General features: G+C 45.5%; 1 protein-coding gene across 1 annotated transcript; it reads right to left on the reverse strand.

Annotated features, from left to right (window-relative positions):
- Positions 1 to 2,005: 2,005 nt before the first annotated feature.
- LOC104077002 (E3 ubiquitin-protein ligase NEURL1-like) lies at positions 2,006 to 3,978 on the reverse strand (the record flags this gene model as incomplete). Its single annotated transcript, XM_009578061.1, has 2 exons — positions 2,006 to 2,499; positions 3,832 to 3,978. Coding segments are annotated over 2 exons (389 nt in total), but the record flags the coding sequence as incomplete, so codon positions are not given.
- Between the last annotated feature and the right edge of the window lie 13,573 nt (positions 3,979 to 17,551).

A 17,551-nucleotide genomic window follows, 5' to 3' on the forward strand; every position in this document is an offset into this window, starting at 1 on the left:
GTGTGGAGGGGAACCAGTCCCACTGGCATGGTGAAGGCTTGGGAGGCTGCTTATTGCACGTTTCCCCACATCCACTGTTTCATCAACACGTTCCTACCCCAAATCTTTGCATTGGAGTTTGTCTAACTACTGAAACAGGTTCCCTGTGTCTGCCGGTGATGGCTCTGTCCTCGGGTAAGCTGGAGGCTGCATGCCTGCGGACCGGCTGTGCTGCTGGCATGGCTGCTGTGACCTGCCCAGACTCGTACCAGCCTGGCCTCCTCCCACCCCTCAGTGAGGGCATCCGGGCACAGGAGCCATGGCACTCCAGGGCTTTCGACAGCCAGCCTGGAGTGCGGGGCAGGGCTGGGTTAGGGCTGTACGTAAGAGGTATGCAAAGAAATAATGTAAATCCCTGTAACCAGAATATCAGCGTTCAAGTTAGTACTGCCCACTGGGGTGGGCTGGGGGTGGCTGCAGAGCTCCGTGGTAGGCTGCAGTGATGGCGGCACCTTTAGAGAAAGGCTCTACAATGCACTCTCCAGCTAGTAACCTCTTATTTTATTTTCTCAAGAGGACAGGGTGAGGACATGTTTTCCAGGTGCTCTTGGGAGCAGCCTCTGCGAGTGCTCCTTCACCCACTTGCTGCCTGGGGGGGCATGATGCCCCCTGCAGCAAGCAGCTGTGTTTATTAAATGCTGTTATCCCTATGGCATGCTGTTCCCCCATGTCCTATCAGCGGCCACATGCTGGGGCGCAGGAAAAGGCTCGGTGGGAGGGGTGCAACTCCTTGGCCTTCCCTGACCTGGCCTGGTGGGCAACATGGCAGGGCGAATGCCACTGCTGCTGCGCCCCAGCCCTGATCAGCCCTCAAGGCCCAGACACAGTCTCTTCCTCCCACATGGCCCTGGAAGGCAGCAGGATGGGGCCAGAGGGGAGAAAGGCAGCTCCTGCTGCTGCGGAGCCACCCTGCCTGGATCCAAGGGCTGGCAGCCCTGTGCCGGGCCAGCAGCCATGGCAGAACAGTGGTTGTCACAGCAACCATGGGGGCTGCCATCGCAGGTGCCCACCATGGGCACAGCAGGGTTCCCAACTGGGGCAGGAGGGAAGGGGATTTATTTAAATAAACCAAAGCAAACCAACCCCCCCGAGCTAGTTTTTTTCTTTCCTTTCTTCCTAACAAGTAAGGAGAGCCATGTCCTGCCAGCGGGCTGGCTGTGAAGGGCTGAGTACCACCTGGCTGGTTTTGTCTTAAAGCACAGTGATAAAGTTATTAGTAAATGAAACCCGCAGACATGTGGGTTTTTTTACATTCTTCCCCAGTGGGGTTGGGGGTTTTGTTTCTTTTTTTCTTTTATTTTCTCCCTCACAAGTGCTGTCTCGATGGCAGGGGGAGGAAAGGCGGGGGAGACACATCTCCCTCTCCCGCAGGCCCATGGGCACAGAGATGCTGCCGAATCCCTCGTGTGGCCTGGAGACTATTCGGGACAAGCCACAGCAAATCGGTGGTGGTGGGGTTTGAGAGCCGCTTCTCATGCAACAGGATGGCGACAGGAGGTGGCTGGACGCTGCTGGGATGGAGCAAGGCCAGTGCCAGCGTCAGCTGCCAAACCTGCCATGAATGCCTCTGCCAGGGAACAGCAAGGGAGGCGCAAAAAAGCTGCCATGGGGCTGCTCTTCTGCCTGTGGACATGGGGTGGGTTTTGCTTCACAAATCCTTGGTCCTTTTCTGCACTGGCCCCAGCATTTCCACTGTGAATGTGCTCACTGCACCTCACTTGCTGGGTCAAAGCTTGCCTCGCTCCGTCCGTTCTAAGGGGCTTCCCACGGTCAGGCTGGTTGTACATGGAAACATGTTGCTTGTTTCTCCTCTTTTGCTAAGCTGTCCTCTGCATGCGGGGTGTCTCCGGAAGGAGATGTGTAGCACTGAACCTTTCACTGCTCCTGTCCCTGCTAAACATTGGAGACTCTCCTCTGCTGTGCATGGTGTAGAAAAGGGATGACTGCACCAGCTGGTTTTTTTTGAGATAAAGTTTAAAATCCACAAGGGCGAGTAGTCCATTGCAACTTCCCTGACACAGGAAGCCCCAGGGCTTGCTTGGAGGGTAGAAGAGCAGCGTCTAAGCTTGTCTCATCTGTTGTCCATGGAAGAGGGGATCAGGGTGGTGGTGGGTGATGGTTTTTGAATCTCCTGGATGATGAATAGAGACCAAGACCCGTGTTGTTTCACAGTCTCCTCCCCACCTGCCCAGTCCACACCACAGCATCCGCTGCTGCTTTAAGTGCTGCGGTATGTTTTGATGATATCTTTGATGGCCCGTCTACAAATGGGGCAGCAAGCATTGGCCATCTTCTTGAGCTTCAGCCCACACGAATAGCAGAGACACATGTGTCCACAGGAGTAAATGACCGTGTCTACCATGTTCTCGTAGCAGATGGTGCATTCATCTCCCCAGGGCCCTGAGACGGACGGAGAGATGGGTGACTCAGGCAAGCTGATGGGAGAGTTGGGAGCTGTGCCTGAAACACAAAGAACAGGGTCACTCATTCTGCTTAAAAGGCTTCTTGACATCCCAGGGTAATTTCTGCCCTGAAGCCAGCTACAGAGGGAAGAACCATGCCCTAGCAGAAATGGATGCTCCAGGATCGGGGTCCTTCCTGTGACCTAGTGTCCCACTCACCAAGCACTGGTTCACATGCCAGGCTCAGGGCAGCAGAAAGGCAGCATCTGCTGGGATCTGCTGCCCACGTACAGCAAACCAAGAGGCAGCTGTTCCCACACAGCAGGGACAAAGAGCAGTTTCATGTGTTCAAACCGCTGTCTAAACATTAACAAAGAAGGAAAAATCAGGAGGGGCGGATCAAGCCATCTGCTTTGAAAAGGGAGAGGCCAGGTGGCACACGGTGGCAGCAACTCCCAAGACAAGCAATGCTTCATCTCTAGGGCCGATCCAGGGATGTGGGACCACAATGCCTGGCCATAAATCACCCTGTGTGGATCCTTCAGGACAGTGGTGGGGTGGTACCTGCATGGACAGCATCTAGCTCACAGTGGGTACATTGCTTCGAGAGCTATGAAGGGCTGCAGTAATTATGTTCGCGGCAGATTCTTAATAAGGCCTCCCCAATGAAGCCAGATGAGGTAGCAAGATAATGAGAAAATTTCTATTTTTTTCCCCCAAAACCCACTAAAAATCTGAATGTTTGCTGTCACCAGTTATTAGACTTGACACTGATAGGTACCTTCAGTGAAAAACACTCTTGGTTTGGACAATGATGACAAGGACTTGGTAAGTTATATCCCACCATCAATGCCTTGGGATCATGCAGGTCCCTGGGGTTTTAAAAATGCTGCAGAACAGCCTATCATTTTCTACTGTATGCACATTTATCTAAATCTCACTGGAATTCGTTGGCATATTAGAAATACCAATACTGCCTTTTTCTGAAGAGGGTACTGTAGGTGTGTGGAGAGGGAGAGGGGGCAGTAGGCATACCCATAACTCCAATCTAAGCTAGCATACAACACGTCACTGCCGCACTGCTCTCCAGAAGGAGCTGTGCGTCACAGGGCCACGCACATAACAGAAACTCTGCTGCCTCCCTTGGGACCTTTCATGATGAAAAGGGTTGGAAAAATATTGCTGTCTAGGCATCTAAGCGGCTTCCACATAAAACAGACTGAAAATAGACTTTGCAGAGGCTCTCCCTTCCTCCCCTAGGGAGCTGACAGGAGAGACTGTTGATCATTGTGGTTTTAGGGTCGTCCTGGGAGACAAGCCTGAGGGAGGGAGTGCAGGAGCAGGCAGAGGGAGGCAAAGGAAAGGCAGAGGGGGATCCCAGCACACTTACCACTGATAGAGCTGCAGAGGGGGCCAGAGCCACATGTAGACAATATGGGGTCAGAGACACCACTGCAGAGGACGGTGGGGGAATTGGGTGTCGATGTGGGCGAGCTTGGTGTGGACAGCCCCAGCCGCTCAGCTAATATGGTGGAACCTGCACCATGAGAAAAGAAACCCACAGTTACTTTTAAAAATTGGGGCTGACGAGGCACTGGGGATATGTGACAGGGAGTGCAGCTCTCAGTGCTTGTCAAGATTTGTGTCTCATCAGCATGAAATCTAGGGAAGAGATAAAGGAAAAAAAACCCGCATATGCCTTTTTAAATGCTAGTAGCTGGCCCTGAAGAGACATTGAGCTCCCACAGCCCCTGAAATTTGCTGGAGCTCCTTTAGTCATCATAACCCTTTGTTTCTGCCCTTAAATATGTCTCAAGTCATTAAGTGCAGTTACTTTCCGTGTGGTTTCATGCTCATATGCACCCTCAGCCCTATGTCCAGCGATGGGCTTGTAGCCAGTAGAGGACACAGCCTGCAGTAGGGTGGGCTGGACTCCAGCACAAGAACGTATCACCTTGTCAAAGCACTCTATACTAACCCACTGCAAAATGCATCAGCACAGGCTCTGATAAATTCATGCAAAGTCACTCAAGGACTTCCCACACACAAACACGAGGGTTTGGCAATCAGGAAAACTTAGCTCTGCTCACTGCTCTGCCTCTTTTGTAGGGTGGCCTCTGTCAGAGGCGGGGATAGCAGGTGAGGACAGAAATCTGGGTAGAAACCTCTTCAGGCCAGCCAAGAGACAAGTTACCAAAATGCATTTGGCTCTGGGATGAACAAGGACACCTCTCCCCACCCCAAACCGGAAAGATTCCTCCACTCCCCACATGTCTGGATGTGATGGCTCAAAAGTGCAGAGCCCCTTCAAGTCCCTTCAAGGTGTCCCCAGCTCCACTACCTCCTGCTCTCACCGCCCACCATCACCTCTGTGTTCGTGTGGTCTGCCAGAAAAGCCAGCTCTGCCCCACAGCCTGCTTGGCACCCTCCCTCCGTCTCAACCTCTTTCTTCTGCTGTTACAGTAACAAGTATCTTAGAGCCCCTCCAGAAAGGAAAAAAATGGGAATGCTTAAAACTCTAGCTGCTGCAACGGTTTTGTAGGGGAATTTCATTGTTAACGATGCAGCCTGGTCTTCAGTAAGACAGTAGTGAGACAGCAGCATACACGTGCATGAACCAAGGTATGGTTTCTTGGTGGTAAGAACATGTTTGCCTACGGTTTTAAAGTTTCTAGTTCCCCAGCTGAGAAGACAACCAGGGTAACTCCAAATCAGAACTAAAATGCTGAGACTTCTTCATGTTACCATATAAGGAGCCAAGAGACACAGAGGGTTTGGATCCACAGTGTCCTCGATGAGTCGGAGGCTACTCTCCAGAGAAAACGCAGCAGTAGGAGGCCAGGAAAACCCCGTGCACCAGAAAGGTCCTTCAGTTCGTATTTGCAGGGAGGCTACCGAGCCAAGGAGGATCAAACCTGGGAAGCAGGGACTCAAAGTGCCAACTGTGGATTGTGCAAAAAAAGCAAAAGCACAGCAGCAGCTGATGCCAGATTCTCCTGCCCTTTTTAGCAGAACAAGATTGAGCAGTTTAAGTGTAGCACAGGGACTGAGGGAGGGTCATGTTTGGGTCGAAATCTGTTCTGAGGACTGCGTACGGGAGAATAAGCAATTCGCTTTAGTCTTCAGTCCCTCAGTTTTACCCCTCTTCAAATGAGGAGCGCTTTGCTCACAGGCAAAATCTGAAGTTGAATTGGCCTCTGTAAAGGGCTTTGGGGCTCTCACACTTGAGATGCTGTAGAGAGGCACCTCCTTTATCACACAGACAGGAGCTGAGGCTGGAGTTTAGCTCAGTAAATACACAAAGAGAATGATGCAGCTTCTAATGACAGCCACTAGCAATGGCCCTTCCCCTCCAATCTGACAGATGACCATAGCAGAAAACTTGCCCTGTGGGTAAACACGGTGTAAACAGGCCCAGCAGGGGCACAGATTTCAGCTCATTCACTGCACATGGAAAAATAGGAACACTGAGCAGCTGAACAAGTTTTTCAAGCCTTCCCTCTCCTCCCTGCAGCCTGGAGACATTTCTTCCATTCGGCTGACACACAGCACATTGCATTGCTAACACCAACCTGGTCATTTCATTAAATGCAAAATAAAGACTATTAAGAGCATTTTTTTCTGGGCTAATAGAATTTGGAGGTGCCCCAAGTGTCAGAGTATGAACTGATGAAGCATGCTGGCAGGAGTGCAAACGGCCTCTCCACAGTGCAAGGAGAGCTTGTCAGTGCAGAATCCAAAATCTTCTCTGGTTGTGGCCGGTCTGAGTCCCAAAATGGCCCTACCCAAGACCCAAGGGCCAGCACACACCTTCCCAATTCTTTCTCGTAACACAAGGCGCAGCTCTTGACTTTTCTCCAGCATAAGTACAGAGCTTTGTTTAAGACAATCTGAGTTCCCTACCAGACAAGACACACTTCTCCCTTGGTGACAGAATAATCAACATAAGACACGTTACTCACGCTGTTAATATATTGCTGGATGGTGTGCAGATACCATGACAAGGAGCATGGAATGAGATCATGTGCAGGGTGGAATGAGTGTGGCCAGCTTGGCTTAACTAAAACCAGATACATGTGCTCAAGGCCAAACATGCTCATTGTGTGCACAGAGCTCCCACCAAGAGCTAGCTTTCAAACCATGATTCTAAAACATTAAATAATTCTAAATAAATCAATTTAAATAATGATTTAGACACATTCTTCCTCTCTGTAAAGTCCACAGCTAAATTGTCTCTGCTGCTTACTTTCTCATGCTTGAGCTCAAGCACACTGGAATCACCTTTAAATGGGTTTTGAATCAATTCCATTTGCTGTTTTATCTTTGCAAAGTCCAATTATTAGCAAAATCCAATGCAGATTGACTCTTTCTCTGTACTTCTGTCATCACTCTGGGAGAGGTGCAAATAAACAAACCTATATGTCCACCCACAAAAGGAAAGAGAATATTATACTTTCAGTAGAAGAGAGTATTACCACGGAACGTCCAGACAACATCATGCCAGGAAAGGCTGCTAGTATACTAAAGGTTTGTAATTCAAAATGGTCTTGCCAGACTGGAAATAGGATCAGAAATAAATGGGATGGTATTCAATACGATCAAATGCAAAATGAAGCACTTAAGCAGAGATAATCAGCTACCCAAATACAGGACAGGGAATTAGTCCATTCAATTACAAATACAGCTGTCCTACAGAAAAAGGCCTGGGGATTGCTGGAGGTCATCAGATGATCATAAATCAACAATGCCGTCCTGTTATGAAAAGGTTGCGCCAATCCAGGGTCATATGAGGCTGGTTAAGGACTGGAGCAGGAGCCTGGAGGCACTGTGGTATCTCTGTCCCTGGAAATACTCAAAACTCGACTGGACGTGGTCTTGTGCTAACTTGGGAGTTAGCCTTGCTTTGAGCAGGAGGTTGGATTAGATAATTCCTAGGGGTTCCTTCCAACCTAAAATGTTGCATGATTCTATGATTTTAAGATGGCAACATTTTTCACAGGCTGCTAAAAGGAAAGAAGAAACAATCTGTTCTTTGTGAAAGTTCTGGATGAGAGAAGAAATCATGGGTTTGGACTCCTAAGGTATTCAGGTTAGACCTTATTTAGATAGTGAAGCACTGTAAAGCAATCAGACTTCCTAGAGAGACTATGGCATCTCCATCATTAGAGCTCTTTAAGAACAAGAAGGTGAGGTATGTAGTCCCTTGGGATCCCATCAAGCATTTATGATTTTTATGAGAGTAGTTATCTGTATCCATAATTGCCCTTTTATAGAATGTCCTAACTGTGACCAAAATACAGCAGCTGTGGCCCTCAGAGATGCTTTTGGCTCTCTGCGTCTATTGTGGTGAACAGGGTGGTTTCCCAGAACATTGCAATCCGCTCTCAGGGGATAGCTCCTGAGGCTGTCCCAACTTTTAATCAGACATCTTTTTACTCATCTCTCTTAATGGCAGCTGTCTGGGGAGAGCTGTGCCGCTGAAGGATTCATGTTGGTAAGAAGGCCAGATGCTATGTCAATACTCCCTAAAAATACAGAAAAATTTCAATTAACTCTCCCCCTTAATTCATTTATTAAAATATTATTTCTACATTTCTTTCTCATAACAAAGTGATTATGTTGACCTGCTTATTACTGCGTAGGCCCCAGAGAGAGAATCGGAAAACAACCACAACAATAAAATCAGGTGGGAAGAGCAATGTGCTGTCTGTATTCTCCTTCTGAACACGCTTAGGGGCATTTGCTATGATGCAAGTAAACCCCCAGGGCATCTCTGTGGCCTGAGCAGGGAGTAGCTGCCACAAATCTGTTCTGCAGCTATTCCCAACCCATTGCTAGCAAGCAGTCTATTAAGACTCCCAGACTCAAACTACAGCTGAGATGGAGAGAAAAGTAAAGTAATGCCAAAGAGCATGTTGCTTCCTTATTACTGTTGACTTTGCATCACTGAAGGTTGGGAAACTACCAGTTTAATGTGTTCATAACACATTTCTTAACCTGCTATCTATTCCTGAGAGATGTGATGGAGGGGCAGGGCCATTCCTGGGACTCAAATGGTGACAACATACTGAACTCCATCAGATTATGAAAAACATCCATCAGCCAGTGAAAGGTACCCAGTAACTTTGGATTTGACCAGGGCATTCCCATACTGTCCCAGTGTGGGGAGGAGCATTCATGTTGAGAAGGAGACAAAAGTAAGACTCCACCCATTTTACTAACTCTCTGTCTCCTCTCTTATCCCTATCGTATCTTATCTTATTATTAAATTCAACATTATATAGTCCCATTGCACTTCTTCAGATCTTAACCCAAAAGGCCTGCAAGCACAATGTTTCCATCAGAGCACTGGGACTGTGGAAGTCTTGCAGAAACCAGGCTCCACAGGCTGAAAATGTCTGCTGCTTTGAAGTGTAAATGTGGTATTTCATAGTCTGGAGACTTCGCTTTTAAGGAAGAAAAAAAACAAACTAGCAATAGCCAGTGTTTGCTGGCTGCAAATAGGAACGAATACCGTGACTTCTGCCCCCAGAATGTTTTCTGGCAATTCCAAACACCATCTCAGGTGGTTCATCCACTCCCTGCTATTTGCATTACCTGTCTAGGCTTTTAATGACTATTTCACAAGCATTGTAAAAATAATGTATAACCACTCGGTTTGCACTCCAGAGCTATCCTTTTTTCTCCTCTTTGAACCCATCCAACTTAAACTTTGTTTTTCCTGGCTTACAGGATGCTGTCAGTAAATGACCACTACTGTCCAACTCACAGCTCACATAGTTTGATCATTTTCACCTTTTTAATGGGCTTTCCTTACCCATACCCATCTTAAGGACTATGCCAGGATCTTAACTAAACATCGTACTTAAAAGACAAAATAGGGAAGTCTCCTGCCATAGTTTCTAAGGAAGATAAAGTCTTATGCAACATACTGACTCGCCCATATGCCGAGTATCGTGGAGCACGTTGACAGCCCCTTCTCTTTTTGTAACACATTTGTTGCATGAATAGGATATCTGATAAATATCAGGTAATTACCAATAGTAATCACAGATTTTCAATGTTGTTCCATCCATCTGCAGGTCCCAGAGCTTCTAATACACAGTGGAAAAGATTAGAACAGCTGCTGAAATCTGGCTGCAGCCTTCAACTGGCATATTTAAGGGTGCTCAAGAGAGCTGCGCACTTCTCATACATTTTAGTCCAGTGAGCACTGGGCACCTGACAGTCATAGTCATTTAGATGCCTTTCAAAACTCTCAACTTGATTTCCCTTTCTTAGGAGCCAGATTTTTAAGCCTGTCAGTTAAAATAATTCCCCTATCTCAAAAACTGCTCAATATCCATTCTCACATTTAACGCTCTCAATGTATCAGGGCCATTTTTATCTAAGTAGGACCAAGGTTCTTTCAAAAATCTGGCACATTTGTGGGTACTGAGCTCATGTGAACATCTGCCTATGGAGGTCCATCCCATAACACGTGGGCTCCTGCAGTGTGAGTGAGCCGTGATGTTACTGAGACTGGATACCAGAGCAACTTAACCCTGTAAAGAGTTATATCTTTGCTTAATCTTATCAACTACAGATCTTTGGCTTTATAGTGGCCACTAGTATGTGAACACCCTTGATAAATAACCATGTGCAAGACTGGTAGGACTGGGACCTCAATTTTGGCCCTTACTATCATTTTACTGGAAAATCTCCTACGTCTTTTTTTTTCTGCTCATGGATGTAGCTTGTGTAGAACTTTCCCACTTTATTTTTTCCTCTACTCATCCTCCCATTTCAGAAAAAGGTAGAGAGATACTTTTAACTGTTAGAGAATGCAGACTGGTGGAATTACACAGCTATTTCGCGTATTACAAGAGCAAAAGCCTATACTGAAGATGCAGTGGGGAACCTGGGAGAGTACACTAAACATGTATTCTCTTGACCTTGCAATCTAGTGGCAAGACACAGTGTACTGAGATCTCCTGGGTCCTTTCTTCTGTCTTTTCCCAGGAAGAAAGATGAAGTTTCTGTCTTTGGATATTCCCCAGGCAGATGTCAGACTAACACCTCTCCCTTTACGCTGACACTAGAAACCTTGGTATTCCATCAGTGGCACATCCACTAAAAGGTGGGTTTTACCAAGACAAACTTTGCAAGAGCTAAATCCTTCCACGTTTTATTTCAGTAACTGGTTTTCACTAATGCAAATGTTCCATCAGCTGTAGAGAGCGCTGCAAATACCACAGTTTCAGCAAGACAATCTCAATACTAAAATGACAGCCCTACCCCCAGTGTGTTCTCTGTTCCAAAGAGCAGCCATATACATTTCTGCACGTTATCACATTTTCTTGCCTCCAGCTAAGGCTGCAGGAGAGCTATTCTGTCCCCCAGGGCCACTCAGGTCTTGCCCAACAGGGACTTTTGAATCCAGCATGCTAAAACAAAGGAACAAAGCACCTGTTGCTGCCTGGGCACATGGTAGTTAAAGATCAACAATAATGTTAGGGAAGGATGTAAGCATATCCATCACTTCTGAATGCTATAAAATACACGTATTTACATAGCCATTTGTTATGTTCCCACGGTGATGGGAACAATACTGCATTGACCAGAAACCAGAGCTTCCTTCCCCTTGGGCTCGATGTTTTTTGGCCAACCGTGCTCTCAGAGCCCAGCCTCTATGCTGCAACTCATCTGTGCCTCTCAGGTGCCAACATCAGTTGATGATCCATGGGGTTTTTTGCATTCAAGTATTTCCTGGGGGATTTTAAAACTGTTCCGAACAGAACAGTATTGCTTTTTGTTCTTTACAAGCCCATGAAAACACAAGGGATTTTGCATTATGCTACAGAAATGTCCAGAAATAGGTCAAAGAGCAGCCTGGCAGATTTTGCATGCAAAACCATACGGCCTGTGTTTGCAGATGGGTGTCAGACAACCACTGTTCAGGGAAGTAAAAGTTAAATCTAAACCACATGGAGAACAACAGTTCAGACTCTCATGTGGATCAGAAAGGGACTGTACTTTATGGTTTCACTGGAGCATTGCTGTCTGCTGTGTCCAGAAGGGCAGCACGCACCAGCACATCTATTACCCTCCTGCAGTCACATGCACACTCCAGTTAAGCAGGAGAAATATGAACACTCCAGACACCAGAGAAGTTTTTGACCCAGCAACTCCCACAGTCCAAGCCCAATGTGCTGTCTGAAAGCAAAGAGCACACAGCAAACTTACAAGGTATCTTTCCTGACCTGATAGGTGAAGTCAGCGACTGCTCAGCACTTCATCCTGCAAAATCCTGAGGGCATGGACACCATGCAATGACCACCTAGCTAAACTGAAGTGAAAGAGCTTCTAATGGGGCTCCATCTCTCAACCTGAGAGATACTAGACCAACAAAGCGCCTGGACAGATACTTAGATCAATAAGAGGTAAAAAAAGAAGCCTGGATTGAGTAGCTGAGCCGCATGAAAAATGAGAGTTGGTGCTTCCGTCTTGTTTAAGAAAAACAAACCAAAAAGCCCTCTAAAACATCACTGATATTAATTAAGCTGACCAAAAATGCTTCTGTTCGTAACAGCACCTTTTTCAGCTACATCTCAAAAAGGCCATTTGGCACAGCAAAAGTGGTTCTGTGAGCAAAAGGAAAACTGCTGCCTAACCCAGCACCTCCAAGCTCTGTGCTTCTCCAGGAGGGACATGTATAAATAGGGTGGCAGATTCATACAGGAAACAAATACTTTCACTTTTCTTGGCCAGCACTGCTCTGAATTTCTGTGGGGGACACTGCTGGAGGAAAAGGCATCTGACAAAGAAGGAAAAGAAAGAGTTTAGTCTGCTATGTCACTCTCATAGTAGCCAGAATAACTAACTCATGCTAGTGTTAGTTCAAAGAATAGGCAGATTTTATCTGTCCTGACAGACAAGCTGCAATTCAGAGGCTGGTATATGATCCCATATCCTGTATAGTCACTGTAGGCAGGCAAAGGCATTATGAGATAAGGGAGATCTATACATCACTTCCTATGAACACCTCACTGCAGCCAGGGATAGTTTATTATCCTAGTGATGATAATCATTTCTGCTCTTGTGGAGGAGAACGTGCAGAGGACAAGACATTTGCAAGCCTCGTGGCTTTTGCTTAGAGGAAGTCCACTTGCTTTACCCAGCCCTTACCCAGACGCTGGCTGATACCTCACTACACAGGCTAATGCTCACTGACTTACCCGTGGCAAGTGTGGGTTAATTACGTGTCACATGTGATGAGATCTTTAGCTGGATGGTACAAAGGTACCAAAGCTGACACTGACCACAAGCATTTGACTGCATCCAATTCTCTGTGACTGTGCCGTTTTCCAAGGCGCAAGTTGTTAAGCAACCTGTCCTCTCTAACACAACAGCTTCCCTTTGTGCTAATTCTCCTTTAAAACAATGAATATAAACCAGGACATGACTGGAGAGCCCTGTGCAGTGCTAGAATCAAGCCCAGAAGTTACGGACACTGTAATGCTCTTGTGCAGCTCTTACAACTTAACATCAGTAATGTGTACTTCACCTGCAATGAAACATAAAACCATGCATGATAAGAGGGTTTATGAAGAGACATCAATTAATACAAGCAGATTTCTTTCCAAGAGGCACTGAATATTAACTCTCTTCCTTCCCCCCAGTCTCTAACACCATAAAATACCATGTACCCTGCAGTGCATAGGAACTCCAGGCAGTTAAGTGCCACACAACACAGGCCTGTTAGATCCCAATCAGCTTAATAAGTGCATTTTCCATACAAGTGGGAAATGTTTCCAAAACAACAAAAAAAACATGGACGATAAAACTCTGGGGCACTTCTAACTGAGTGCTTGTTAAAGGAAGCAATTCATTATATGCATTTCTGTGCACAATGTTATGCATTTATCAGGTTTCTCTTGTGCAGTATTTAACTCGGCGATTTCCACATCACTGGAATGAACCAAGGCAGAGAAGGATCAAGTTCCCAAATGGGTAACCTATTGGCCACACCACATCTGAGATCAGAGATGAGAGTGTGTGATTTATTTCTCTCAAACAGAAGCAGCTTATAAATTTAGAGCTGGAGAACCAAAATCCTGGATTCTCCCTGCGTGTGAGAGACTTTTCTACAAACTGTAGCTGCTGTCTGCACCATGGGCAGTGTGTATAACAACTGTACACACCAATGATCATCTAAATATTTTGCATGCTCACTGCAGTTAATCGTATATGCAAAGTAAGTACATCACTGCACCCAGAGTGGAGAACTTTTTCAGAAGAGACAGGTGCTCTGTCATGGGACGCTGGAGTCCTAGGACAGTCAGGGAACAACTGGCCAGCTCTTCCTTCCTCGCCTCCCCAGTTTTGAGCCCATTGACCAATTTCAAGAAAGTCTGAAAGAAGGATGGAAACCTCAGCAACAATTGATTTCTAAATATCTTGCAACAGGCAGCTAAGTAGGAGCCCCAACTCAGTGCTCCCGGTAAAGGAGGCAGGAGAGCTTAGCCCACACACACTCTGCATTTATCCAGCATGGATGTGAATACAGACTTACCCACACCAAATGCTGGCTCTTGGGTTGTTTTTTTCAGGCCTAATGCTGGCTCTTGGCCAGTATTAGGAGACATCCAGAGAGCTGCAATATTGTGCAGCTGTTCTGGTGGGGCTGGAGTTGTTGAAGTGCATGGATAGAAAGGACACAGATAAGTTGGCAACTCAGCTTCATTAGTATGACTGTTGATGGAACATGTTATTTCATTGCTCAAAAGAAAACTTCAATATTACTGGAACGGATGAAATTCACAAGGGAAACCACACCAAAAAAAACAAAATAAAGGAGACGAAAGAAGATGTTTTACATGCTGGTGATTCACTCTGAGACAAAAGAAAATGAAAGAATATCCCCAACCATTTGGATCCCCAAATACTAAATATATAAACTTATTGCTGTGATAGCTCTTCCAGACATGAGTCATACATTTTAAAACCTTATGGGGTCGATCAATTTAACTTCATAAATGAATTACACCACCAAAACCAGACCAAAACCAGACCAATGTATCCAGACTGGCTCATTTCAACCTTTCAGAGCTGTCGATAAAACTGTGTGTGAGCTGAAATGCTTACCAGCAAAAGCTGAAAGCAGTAAATCAAATTTAATAGGCTGGTTTTGTGGACTGTACAGGAATGATGCCTGAAAAAAAACAACCCAAGCCTGAACTAATGGAATTCCTAAAGGATATGCAAAGACTGTTTCATTTCTACATGCCTGATGTTCTGTGTTTCTGTTTGGTTGTCCTATGCACATAACCTACAGAATTTCTGAATTAAGACCAGCACTTTACATATAAAATATTTAGAAAGGCTTCCAATCCTGACAAAAAGATCTATTGCCTCCCTCAACAGCTGGTTCCTGTAGTTAATTACCCTCACTTATGTTTAATTTAAATTTGTGTCCCTTCATTTTTCCAGCAGCTTGATATTTTTTATGCTATTATCTGCTACATTAAAGTGCTCTCCTCTTTCATTTATCTTCCCTCCAGGTCAAGTTGCCTTTTAACCTTTTCTTTGCAACACATTGACATCCTTCTACCTCCCACTAGAGACGACTGTGGCCTCCATAGGCTATCGAGGTGCTTCCTTTTGCTGGGGTGACATAAAGAAAAACAGTGTTTCCAACCTCATCTTTATTTTCTGCTTTTTTATTTCTCCTTCAGCAAATATATTGCCAGTGTATGATGCCAGACTGACAAGATGGAAACAGAAGTCAGAATTCTTTACTATAAAACCAACCCCACACTGCCCTCTTCTCTTACAGAGTTCTGTAAGACTATCAGCCTGGGTAAAGATGGTCTCTCCTGATATTTAGACTAGGAAATAAATGTTGTATCCCCAACACTGTGGAGTAACTGCCATCAGCAAACGTCAGCTTCTGTGGTAAAGCCACAAGCCAAGAGACACCTGAGCTTGGTCCTGCTCTGGGTCAGGACCAAATAACTAATCTCAAGGCGTGAAATGTAGTATCCAGTGATAAATACCCTGAGACATCTTGTTCTCTGAGTCAAAAATAAACCTTCTCTAGGTGCAAGAGTGGCATTGCAGCTCTCCACCTTCCCCATCCCCCAAACGAAACAGAAAAGCTGGAGAGGAAGCAAAACTAGCAACTTTAATTTCATTTTATAGTTGGCTGTAGTGCTGATGTTCCCTTAACACTGCATAAGATTGCTTTGATTAATCTAATAATGGTATGCCCCCAGAAATAGAATGACATCTGCTATTTAAGACAGGTTTGGTACAATTATGCCTCTTGCAGTATTTGTGTCTCATGTCTTTCAAAGGATATAGAACTTCACTTTTTCCATTAAAACTAGATGACTATAAACATGTCTTCTCCTGTGATATAAAGCTCAAACTACAAAAGATGGATCACACAAAATTGCTCTTGTTTGCATTCTGAAGACAGAGCTTGTCATTAGAAAGATGAACACTTTATATTCTTCCTTCTTACATTTTCTAGCATTATAATGACAGATATTATAGCAAGCAACATAATCTGTTCCACTGTAGTGCAAACAGTGCACATCACCTCCCTAATAACATTGCAAAAGCTAGAGATGAGAGTTCATTATTTTCTTTGCCTTCTGTCAGTATATTGCTGATCCATATAATTACTGCAGTTGCAGAGATGTGCAGTGTCGGGACAGCGTCAGTGCTCTTCTCTGGGCAGCTGCACTGTACTGATGTTGGGACTGTACTGCTGCCAGCATTGTTATACTGGAAACATAGGTCTGAAAAGCTCTATTTGTATTTTAATACCTGTTAAAGATTATAGGCAAGCTCCAATTTCATAGCTTTTAACTGGGAGATAGCAGCTTGCTGCCCAAGCTGACATGGATAAAGCTGTACACTCAGCAGGGTGCCTTGAGAGAGACAAGGTCAGCAAGTCCAGTTCTTTTCACTTACATCTCACTTAAGAACAATAGCCCATTTTCAGCTTCTCCTCCAGTGACTGAGGCCAGAAAAGTCTGTCATGTGGTCACAGATATGGGTAGCGAGGAGTCTTCCAACTCAGCAGATTTCATTTCATGGATCCAAACACAGATCTATCTAAAACATGCCCTGGGAGTGTACTGGTTTGGGCTGAACTTGTGAGCAGGTAGGGAGGACATACACAGGGACTAGGAAATTATTTGCTTAGCAGGCGGTTTGCCCAGGATGCAGAAGGCCTGCGTTCAAGTCCACGTTCTGTTGAATTCTGTATGAGGATGTAATTCTGTCCCTCTGGTGAGACACACCCTCTCTACCCTGTTTCAGGACCTACTGCAAACAGACTATTCGCTTTGTGCAAAAACTGCCAGAATTAGTGATCTCATACGAAAGGAAGCACTGGACGATGACTTAGTTTTACCAGCAGCTCAATGACCTGAAGATGTTTTCTTTCTAATGTATGCAGGAGCATTTAATCTCTTGCTTTACTGGGATCTGTTTGACTTCACCTACCATTATCACAATGACATGTTGCTGGAGAGCAGAGCTAGCCATGGATTATGTACAGTACACCCAACAAGTGTAATCAGGCTGAATTATCAGGGATTGAGTCTTGGGCTCCTGGAAATAAATTGCAGTATTACATTTGTCATCTGTGAGCCTTTAACAGCCACACAACACTCACAGCATAGGCCTATGGTCAACTTTAAGCAAATTATATAGGGCACTTCAGACTGTGATTAAGGTGAACTGGACCCTGCAGAGACATGTGTGTGTTCACCACAATTCACCTTCAAAGACTGTCCATAAATTCTAAAAAAGGAGGGTTTTGTTGGCTTTTGGTTGTTTTTTTTTTTCCTGTTGGGTAAGAGATGTATTTTAACAGAATCATAGAATCATTAAGGTTGGAAAAGACCTCTAAGATCATCGAGTCCAACCGTCAACCCAACACCACCATACCCACTAAACCATGTCCCTAAGCACCACATCTACACGTCTTTTAAATACCTCCAGGGATGGTGACTCAACCACTTCCCTGGGCAGTCTGGTCCAATGCTTGACAACCCTTTCGGTGAAGAAATTTTTCCTAATACACAGTCTGAACCTCCCCTGGTGCAACTTGA

Source organism: Fulmarus glacialis, unplaced genomic scaffold (genome assembly GCF_000690835.1).
Source record: "Fulmarus glacialis isolate BGI_N327 unplaced genomic scaffold, ASM69083v1 scaffold34605, whole genome shotgun sequence".
Classification (NCBI taxonomy): Eukaryota; Metazoa; Chordata; class Aves; order Procellariiformes; family Procellariidae; genus Fulmarus; species Fulmarus glacialis.